The sequence below is a fragment of the Notolepis coatsorum genome, assembly GCF_963971535.1.
Source record: "Notolepis coatsorum genome assembly, chromosome: 1".
NCBI classification, from domain to species: Eukaryota; Metazoa; Chordata; class Actinopteri; order Aulopiformes; family Paralepididae; genus Notolepis; species Notolepis coatsorum.
Genome location: NC_140165.1, coordinates 314,922,685 through 314,933,905, shown reverse-complemented (window position 1 = coordinate 314,933,905; position 11,221 = coordinate 314,922,685). Strand labels below are relative to the sequence as shown.

General features: G+C 42.0%; 1 protein-coding gene across 1 annotated transcript; it reads left to right on the top strand.

The window, feature by feature from the left end:
* Positions 1 to 2,828: 2,828 nt before the first annotated feature.
* Positions 2,829 to 10,282, top strand: LOC311226255 (E3 ubiquitin-protein ligase TRIM47-like; the record flags this gene model as incomplete). Its single annotated transcript, XM_084311655.1, has 4 exons — positions 2,829 to 3,035; positions 4,177 to 4,551; positions 6,659 to 6,754; positions 10,040 to 10,282. 4 exons carry the CDS (start codon positions 2,829 to 2,831, stop codon positions 10,280 to 10,282), a joined length of 921 nt encoding a protein of 306 aa, XP_084167781.1.
* Between the last annotated feature and the right edge of the window lie 939 nt (positions 10,283 to 11,221).

Here is an 11,221-nt window from a genome sequence, read left to right as displayed (position 1 = left end):
TTTCAAACAAGTAATACTTCATGTTTCAGTAATGAGAATCAATTTTGTCGTGTACAAGGGCTGAAGCGGGAAGTTAGAACTTTTAAGTGTTAACCATTGAGGTGACTTAACTTACCTTGTAGCCATCTTCTAGCTTGTCTTCTTTGTGATGCATCATGGGAGAATAAAACTTTATTTAAAAAATACTGTAGTCTTAACAGGAAGGTGAAAACTGTTGTGGATAATGAGAACTGCATCCATGGACATTATGTTTTCCACAAAAAAATCATTAATTTGTAAATTTTATTGTATAATTCATCAGAATTTCCTTGATGACACAAATAAATAAACAATATTAATAAAGTTTTAGAGAAATTTTTTTGAGTTTATTAAATATAAAATTAAGTCAATGGTCCATAGAAATCAATGTGGACGTATTGCGCTAATGAGAATTTAAGCACAAAATGTACTAAAATATTAAAATAATTAATTGTTATGAGTAAACAACTCATTGTACAAGAAAGAGCACATTTTTATCTTTAATATTATGTTTTGTTTACTTGAATAAATGCTAACCTTTATTTAGAAAAGATCACGGCCATTGTAAATCATTGATTTCATGAGAATGACCCATTTGCTGCGCGACGTATGGTATCTGGCTTTACGTGCTGCTTCTACCTCAGTCTATCCTGAATGATGAGAGGTAAGCAGCTATCCGTGTACCTTGATGTTATATCTCTGGTTTGATTGAATTGATTGATTGATTGAAAAGTTTATTAACATATTGCAGAATGGGTACAGTACAGTACAGCTCAATACATACAATTGTTTAGCCCCTTTCGTGACTTTCGGTTTGCAAGCCTGTGGCTTTTGTGACCGGAGTCACTTGCCCACCCGCCCCGATCACCCAGTAGAGAAACGACCAAGCGTCGTCAAGGGGCTCGCGGTGTGTCAAGAATACATCAGATCTGAATTTCAAAGATACCCAGCGTACAATATGGGTCTAACACAGCTTCACGATGGGGTCTGGAAGCTCGGAGTTGCTAATAAACAGTTTAAAACATTGTTACTCGACGAGTGGTATTTACAGACCGAACGTCAATCTCCGCCGTTGGTGTCACAGCGCATGCGCACCATGCCGCGTTCACGTTACTGGGAAGAAGCGGAAGAACCAGTTTCCGACTGGGAAAAACCATTCACGTCAGCCTCCTAGTGGTAATTCCTACTAGGACATATGGGATTCTTTTATAGACCCCATATCTCCCACTTCGCGTCACGAATTGCGGAAGTATGGATGTGGGCGTTTCATCCATAGATATATATAGAGTCAAAGCGTGAAGGCTTCCTAGTTGTAGCAACGAGATGTCCTCTGGTTCTTCCGCTTCTTCCCAGTAACGTGAACGCGGCATGGTGCGCATGCGCTGTGACACCAACGGCGGAGATTGACGTTCGGTCTGTAAATACCACTCGTCGAGTAACAATGTTTTAAACTGTTTATTAGCAACTCCGAGCTTCCAGACCCCATCGTGAAGCTGTGTTAGACCCATATTGTACGCTGGGTATCTTTGAAATTCAGATCTGATGTATTCTTGACACACCGCGAGCCCCTTGACGACGCTTGGTCGTTTCTCTACTGGGTGATCGGGGCGGGTGGGCAAGTGACTCCGGTCACAAAAGCCACAGGCTTGCAAACCGAAAGTCACGAAAGGGGCTAACAATTGTTAAGAGGATGCAGACCTGAGAAATACTTTCATCTTGTTTCCATCAGGGTCCATAATGTTGTAAATAGGTTTCCAAGACTTGGAATCCAAGTAATGAACCGAGTTATGAACAGTGGTTTGATGTTGATGATGTGCAGTTGTGTATCTGTTTATAAGAGATTTGGCCGTTTTCGCGAACTCTTATAATGAGCACGTTGGTAAACTAGTATTCATGGTGGGGGAGGGGCTTTACACCTGGCGCTGCTGAGAAGTGTGTGTTCTAACTGGAGTTTTCTCCTATTGATTGATTGATTGATTGATTGATTGATTGATTGATTGAAAACTTTATTAACAGATTGCAGAATGGGTACAGTACAGTACAGCTCGATACATACAATTGTTAAGGGGATGCAGACCAGAGAAAGACTTTCGTCTTGTTTACATCAGGGTCCCCCATTTTCAATTCATCATAACATATGACATACATGACATACAGATAGACAGTACTGCTACATCTATACATTTATGACATATCAGATTTGCAAATACAGTACTGTTTGTGATACAAAAGTGTCCAGAAAAAGAGTGTATATACATTTGACGTAGAAACTGTACATTGGAGGAGGTTGGGTGGGTGGGGTTGGGTGGGTGGGGGCTGTACATTGGAGGTGGGGGGGGGGGGGGGGGGGGGTTGGGTAGGGGACACACACACATTTTACACTGTACATTGGAATACTGACAAAGCCAGAGATGTGTGTACTTACCAACATGGATGTGCTTAAGCCTGACGGCATTGTATATTTCTTATGCTTGACAGGTATGTTATGATGTTTTTGGTCAATTGTATTTTCTAATGTTTTATTTTCTAATGTTTTATTCTAATATTGTATTTTCTAATGTTTTATATTCTAATGTCTGATTCATATAGCTCAGTCTATCCTGAATGATAAGAGAGATGTGTGTACTTACCAACATGGATGTGCTTAAGGCTGACGGCATTGTATATTTCTTATGCTTGACAGTATAAAGAAAAGAAGTACTCCGTCCATCCTGTCTCCCGTGTCCATTATTCAAGCAGAGCAGGAACACAGTGGTCACATTTGGTCTCTTGTCGAGTAGACAGCCCTCAGAGAGAGAGACGTGGGTAAAATGGCCGAACAGCAGGAGGGTGTTGTGTTGGACAAGGACCAGTTCTGCTGTTCTATCTGTCTGGACCTTCTTAAGGAACCAGTCACAGTTCCCTGTGGACACAGTTACTGCAGCAGAAGGGAGAAGAAGGGAGTCTACAGTTGTCCCCAGTGCAGGCAGAGCTTCTTTCCCAGGCCTGTACTAAAGAAAAGCACCATGCTGGCAGAGGTGGGTGGCTCGATGAGCAGGTTGGCACCTTGCATGGCTCTGCCGTCGGTGTGTGAATGTGTGAGTGAATGGTAGAATGTGAGGAACAAATTGTAAAGCGCTTTGGATAAAAGCACTATATAAATGCACCATTTACCAGTTTAATAGGGGAACAGATGACCTATGGCCCAAAACTGGGGGAGGGCCCTCAGTGTCTTTAAGGTTTGTTTTAAAAGTTTAAAAAAGGTGTTTTTTTCCTGAGCCTTTTGTCCTATTACAATTTTAAACATAAGGCCATTTTTAATGTGAGATAATACCAATGCTAACCAACATACTAATCCTCATACAGTGTTCCTACACATTTCAGAACCTTTTTCCTGGCCTACATTTTTTTTATTGAATCTGAAGTTTTTGGTCAGTGTGCAATATGAAGTAACTTATGCTAATAGTAGACTTAATAACAACAAATATCTCTGATAGTCAGTAGGCCATTCATTTTGCGTATTGGCACTGACCCCCCCCCCCCCCCCATGTACATGAAGAGAGACAGAAACACATGTAATTTCTCATTGCAGATGACGTATTATGTTTTCCTTGTTTTGTGGTTTGTACATTGGAGGTGGTTGGGTGGGTGGGGGGGATGGGTAGGCGGGGTGGGGGGTAACTGTACATTGGATTATCAACAACCTTACTTGGTCCAAGAAGAGGGTTGCATGTATTACTGGGTTAGGACATTTACTGTACATTGGAGGGGGTTGGGTTAGGACATTTACAGGGGCCAGTTTCGAATTGCAGTATCCCGTAGAGCTCCCTCTGGTGTCGTGGTATTCACTGACCTTTGGAAAGTATTTTGACATGTACATGGGTACCTTATTAGTGTAGTGTATCTTGTAGACCAGGCCCATTGCAAGTTGCTGTACTCTGTCGTCTACTCTAAGCCATCCTAGGTTGTCAAAGTGGGCAGGGGTGAGGTGGGTTCTAGGGGTAAGGTCAAGCAGTAGTCTGACCAGTTTGTTTTGTGATGTTTGTAATTTTGTTTTTAGCGCCTTTGAGGTGCTTTGGTACCATGCGGTGCAAGCATAGTCGTAGTACCCTTGAATGAGTGCTCCTGCCAGGTGCCATGGTCATCAGTGACTGAGCCGTCCTCCTTCTGTCCTCCTAGGTGGTGGAGCAGCTGAAGAGGACAGGGGGCCAGCAGGCTTCTGCCTCTGCTGCTCTGACCTACGCCGGACCAGGAGACCTGGCCTGTGATTTCTGCACTGGAACCAGACGCCACAAGGCCCTCATGTCTTGCCTGGTGTGTCTGGCTTCTTTCTGCGAGACCCACCTCCAACCTCACCACAGTATCCCCGTGTTGAAGAAGCACAAGCTGGTCAAAGCCACGGCCCGACTGCAGGACAAGATGTGTTCTAGTCACAACAAGCTGCTGGAGGTCTACTGTCGTACGGATCAGCAGTGTATCTGTTATCTGTGCACCATGGATGAACATAAAGGCCACGACACGGTGTCAGCTGCAGCAGAGAGGACTGAGAAACAGGTAGGACCAGAAAATCTACTTCATGACGAAGATCACATTTAAAGAATGAGGAAGGTCCACAATGAACAAAGGTGTTTAATTAGATCATCACGAAACACAAGTGAAACGATTACTGAGGAAAATAGACCACAACCTGGCACAGGGTAGGGTAATAGTAGAAAGACATATAGGCAATAGAAGTATAATACAAATAAACGGTGTATAAGAATTTGAGAAGGTAAACAATGTAATCAAATGTGCAGATGAGGGTCTGTATGGCACATCAGTTATATTATATGTTGCAATAAAGAATTAGAATCGGTAGCATCTGTGCGTGTGTGTGAATCCACACATTATCTCACAAACTATAGGGCCGATCAGCCTGTGCTTTCCAGCATTCTCCATTGACTTTTATTTAGTCCCTCTGTGGAGAGTTTATGGTTCACCTTTTTACCACCAGAGAGACAACGCCTTTTGCTCGGCATTCACAGGAGTCAGCACAAACAAAGTGCAATGGCCAAGCCTCACCCAGTGCGATCTCATCAACAGCCCAATTGTTTTACTTGGCAACAGCTTGGGGCAATGATTATCATTTTGAAAATTACAATGTATAAATTAGACATTTTGGGAGTGAGGAGTTCATTTTGTGATAGGCTGGAAGCACATCTATCGTTTTCCAGTAACTAGTGTTACTCAGTTGTGTTTTGAGAAATCATGACATGACTTCTGGTTGGGCAGTCAGAGTAAACGCTAGTGTTTTCTATTGGAAGCAACTTGTGTATGCTAAAGGCACATCAATCCCAACCACAAACTGCAAGAAAGCACTTGTGACTCACACACCTCCTGAATAGGCCACAAGAGACAATATAAAACATATGTACACATCAGCGTTTCCGTTAGCCGGTAATTACCGGTATTTTACCGGCAAAATCTGTTGAAGTCCGACATATTTAATCTCTCCGGTCATAGTGTCCGGTGAAAATAGTTCCCTCTGGGCACAGTTTGATTATTTGAATTGTATTTGGATGGGCTGGAGTTGGGTGGCCTATGCGATGAACGAAACAATCATTGCGTTTGTTGTCGTTGCTTCGCTCAGCGAGAGCTTGCTGCTGGATTTGCGGAAGGCATGCAGCTGCAGACCCACAGAACCCACCAGCTTTGCTGGCACAGTGCGGTCCCCAGACCTGGAAAGCTGCTCTGCGGGTCTGCAGCTGGATGCTTCTTGCAAACTAACTGCGGCCGGCTCGCGCTGATAACAGCTTTCATTGTTGGACCGGCTGCTTGGTGGAGCAACGATGAAACGAATGTAATGAATCGTTCGTCGCATGGGCTATTTCATTTTGTCCTGTTTTGGTACGGTTCGGGTGGTCAAGTTGTGCTTGGAGGGAGTTGTTTTCACCGGACATTATGACCAGCACCAAGTCGTTGGGAGGTGGAGATATACATCACGCAAACCCGGCCACGATAATGTTGCCGTCTCTCTCTGCAAAATTTCTCAGTTCTTCGCTTGATATAATTAATACAAATGTCCAATATAACGGAATTCGTTAGCTCATAAAAATGTGATTATAACAGACTGCTGTTTAGTGTCGGACCGACTGCCCACATACGCGGTCTATTTTATTTCAAGTCAGCAGCAGCACGGAGTATCGAGGGACTTATTTTATTTGGAATATATTAATGACTGTATACGCAAAAGTAGCCTAGTTTTAAATAATAATATTATAAATCTACATGCCTTGAGGATGACATTCTTTATATAGTCTGCCTATAAATTGTTTTAAAGCTCAATAAACTATGACCGGAATTAATCTCATTTGTCCGGTAGATTGAAATCTTGCAGGTCACGGAGACCGGCAACAATTTTTTCTAACGGAAACCCTGGTACACATGCCATACCTCCTTCACTTATTGGGGGGACATATTTATTCCCAACTATATAGCATGTCGCGGACATAATGTGCTCCAACGAGCACCCATTCTAGTTTGTTACTGTTTTGTCATCTGCCATGTTTAAACAAGATGCAATTGCCTTTCATGGCCACAGGGTGCCAATCTTACACTCTAGATAAAGCTGTCTCTAGTGTAGCTTTAAATTAAGTCCCTAACTAAAACTGATTTGTTCCAGAAACAGCTAGGGGGGAGTCTTTTCAAAGTCCGGGAGAGAGTCCAGGAGAGGGAGAAGGAGCTGAAAGCACTCAGACTGGCTGTGGAGACACTGAAGGTGAGGTCATATGAAACTGGGCCCTCATTTATCAACAATTCTTAGAAAGTGTTCTATTTTCATACGTAAGCACAGAATTTAGAATGTGTGTACGCACAGAAATATTGGGATTTATCAACCGTGCGTACACGTGTTGATAAATACCTCTTTGTTCTACCGTCAATGCTCGTGCATGATTATCCATGGTCATGAAACACCCCCCATGGGATGTGAAATAATGGACTGACCCGAGCGAACTCTGAGAAACTTCACGGGAGATTGTTCACTGAGGCGCTGCCGAACCAAGAAGACACAACCCGTGTGTTATGGGATAAATAAAAGGCTGATTTGTACACGGTGATGTCAGATATCAATGACTCCCTAAGACCATTGCTGCAATTCTGCCTGGACAGCTCAAAATACTAATAAAGACCGTTCGTTGACCACTGTTTGGCGTTGGTGGTGTGTCATTATAACCATGCTGGAATATGAATGCCTTTATTAGTCGTGTTCGATTGGCTATAATATGATTTTTAGAGGCATCTATTTTGTTGTCGGTATTAGGTAGCCTATATGAATTACATATAATAGCAGCCATAGCCTACATTATGCAACAGTAACTTGCGCATATATAATAACACATGGCACAGCCCTGCGAACCCTGCACAGTAAACTAACTTGATCATTAATCTAGCTGTTGTATCTTTACGCTTATGAAAACATTAAATAATATGTATAGGCCGTCGCTTTGCATTAATAGCCTATATTCTCAAATGGCATTTAATGGCTATCCGACTCCTCATCGCTATCCTCGCGGACAGACCAGTGTATACCTTATATCATATCATATTCCTATTCATATTCATATCATAGTTTACTCTATCAGCATACCCAGCATGTAATACGTTCTTTGTTAGAACTCAACTCGTTATTATTTTGCGCATAGATTGCAGAAATACGGGAACGTTTTGATTTATATTAAAAGGCTTTGACATTGTAAAACTAAATACGTGGAATTCTGTAAGCAGAATACAAGTCATATCACCCACACGATATATGTTCTTGTGTCCAGAGCATGTATGCTTTTCATTCATTTAAGACACATTGCAAGGGTTTTGTAATACACATACACCCTCTGTTCTCGTTGCAATGCGTTTTTTATTCTTTCTCATACAGTAGGAAGGGGGAAGAACACTATATCGTGGGTGTTCATATGACTTGTATTCTGCTTACAGCTTCGAAATTCCACTTGTTTCGTTTAACGTTATGGCAAAGCCTTTTAAATATAATCAAAACGTTCCCGTGTTTCTGCGGTCTGTGCGCAAAATAATAACGAGTTGAGTTACGCGGAGCGCAGTCAGTCAGTACACCCTGTATATTTCAATAACGCTATAAACCATGCTGCATTCATTCGGAGAGAAAGACCTATTATTCCAAATGCTATTTATAGGGTTTTGACCATAATTACACTACTGTTGCTATTTTACAATGAACTATAATGAATTACGGTTCATACAGAACACGCCAGTGTTGAAACTAATGCACGGAAGCTTATTTCCGCGCTGTAGTCTTCATATTCTACCGGTACGCATGCTCTGAGCTGTGCGTAGATATACGCACAAAGTCAAGCACAAGTTCAAATTGATAAGTCCCACACTTTGCTTAGAATTGATCGTACGCAGGGGTTACGCACATATCTGTGCATACGCAACGTTGATAAATGAGGGCCCTGGACTTTGAAGAAGAAGTCTTTATTTGTAGCACATTGCTACATCGTCATGCAGTGAACACACACATGCAAGATGGGTGACACATAGGACACGCATGCATTTTTTGGCATTCAGTCGTCTGGTAATCTGAAGGTTCCCGGTTCGATCCCAGCTCTTCCTGGAAGCATGCCGAAGTGTCCTTGAGCAAGACACAATGTGCCCAGAGATGGTGTAGTGGTTAGGACCCTACCTCTGGAACCACATGTACCCCTGTTAGCCTGGGATCCAATCCTGCCAGAGCCTTCTTTCCTGTATCTGCCCTATTCTTCATCCCTATCCACCATCTTACTGTCTAAATAAAGAAAAAATACTCTCTTAATAATAATAAATAATGGTTTTAATAAAGAAAAAGACACTGACGGAACCAACAAGCAGGTTAGTGCCTTGTTAACCTCAGCCTTCGGTGTGTGTGTGTGTGTGTGTGTGTGTGTTTGATTGATTGAATATTTTATTGACAACAGTAGGACAACATTTTAACAATAAAAGTGTCATAACGCTGGTCAAATGGATAAAACACAATAAAGCCATGGCTTCTTTCCATTGTGGTCCATTTACATGGAACATAAAAAGGCACAAAAACACGAATGGACATGTACACAGACAGGACACCCTAAAAGTAAGTACAAAAACACCTAACCTGAAAACGCATACAGTCATCTAATGTTAAAAGAAATTAAATAAAAACGCCAACCCTTAAAAGCAACTCATGATAAAAAGAGATAAAAACCAAATTATGATAAAAGAGATAAAAACCAAATTAAGACCAATTTGAGTTGCTGCTGAGCCATGATTTTAAGGCCGATTTAAATCCGAGAGGGGAGTTCAGGAGTTTTAGGAATGTTGGCAGGGCATTCCACATTATATTAGCAGAGTAAACAAAAATGCGTCTTTCCCCATGCATGTCCTGACTCTCGGCAGGACCAGGTCAGTGGGGCTCCCTCTTGTGGCGTGTTTGTGGACATCTCCTACTTTATTAAAATAATTTACTAGGTACTTGGGGACCGTTTCTTTCAGTACTTTAAAAACCAGAAGCATTTTAAGCTGGTGTACCCTTTCCTCAACCCTGAGCCATCCCAGACTGTTAAAGTGGGCTGGCGTTAGGTGAGTCCTAAAGTGAAGGTTGTGCAGGAGTCTCACTAGTTTGTTTTGGGAGGTCTGGAGCTTTGTGTTCATTTGTTTGGAGATGTTACTGTACCATGAAGTGCAAGCGTTGTCAAAGTGACACTGAATGAGGCTCCAGCTAGGGTCCTCAGAGCGTTCCTATATATAAAAGAGGAAATTCAAAAAAAAAAATGTTTGATTAACCTTTGTAATCACTTTGTGCCATCTTTTCGTTAGAAAGTTTGTTGTTTAAAATAAAGCCCAGATAGGTGACCTCCTCTTTATCCTCAATAATGCTCTTGAGGATAAAGAGTGTGTGTGTGTGTGTGTGTGTGTGTCTGTGTGAGTGAGTGAGAATGTGAGGCATAAGTTGTAAAGCTCTTTAGAAGAAAGTGCTATAAAAGTGCAGTCCATTCATGTCTTTGTGTCTTAACAGAGTTCAGCCCAGACAGCAGTGAAGGCCAGTGATAAGATCTTCTCTGAGATGATCGACTCCATACAGACGAGGCGCAAGGAGGTGAAGGCCCTGATCGGAGCCCAGGAGAAGACTGCAGTCAGTCAGGCTGAAGGGCTCATGAAGCAACTGGAACAGGAGCTAGAGGAGCTGAGGAGGAGAGGGGTGGAGCTGGAGCAGCTGGAGCACGCTGACGACCACATCCACTTCATTCAGGTTCACTAGATATTCAGTCTTATCCATACGACTAACTGTAACCGTTTCTGATGAATATGCCTTTCATATGTCTTTGAACCACATCCATTGTACTCCGGTTCACGAGCTATTCAGTCGTATAGATAGTAGGACTAACTGTTTCTACTGAATATGCCTTTCATATTTAAACCATCTATATCTACGTTTACATTTCTGTGACTGCCCATGTACTATTTTCAGTAGTAAAGTCAATAGGAATGTACGGTGAAACACTAGTATTCCTGTGGTTTTACCAAAGAAATACTATGTATATGGTTATTTCTATAGTGATTCACTATAGTATTTCTACAGCCATTTGTACATCTGAAGCAAAAAAAAACACAGAAATACTACAGTTTTACTGTAGGTGATTTTCGAATGAGTCTGATTGATTGATTGATTGATTGAAAACTTTAATTAACAGATTGCAGAATGGGTACAGTACAACTCAATACACACAATTGTTAAGGGGATGCAGACCAGAGAGACTTTTGTCTTGTTTACATCGGGGTCCCCCATTTCCAATTCATAATGACATTTATGACATAAGATAAGATATTCCTTTATTGATCCCCTTGGGGAAATTCAGGCATCATAGCAGCATGGGGGAAGGGGGGGGGGGGTACAGGTAGTAAAAACAACACAAGCAGTGTAAACAAATGGGTCAATATAATTTACTATCTAACTAACTGAAATATATATTCACAGTGTCACATAAGGTGCAGTATGCATAAGGTAGTGTTATAATTTACTATCTAACTAACTGAAATATACATTATTCACAGTATCACAGTATCCACATAAGGTGCAGTATGCCTAAGGTAGTGTTATTGTCCTCCTTGGGTTCCTATTAGTTCTAGGTCAATGTCTGGCAGCGGTCGCTGCCCACTGTTGTGGAGCCTGATGGCCGCTGGTATGACGGACTGTCCG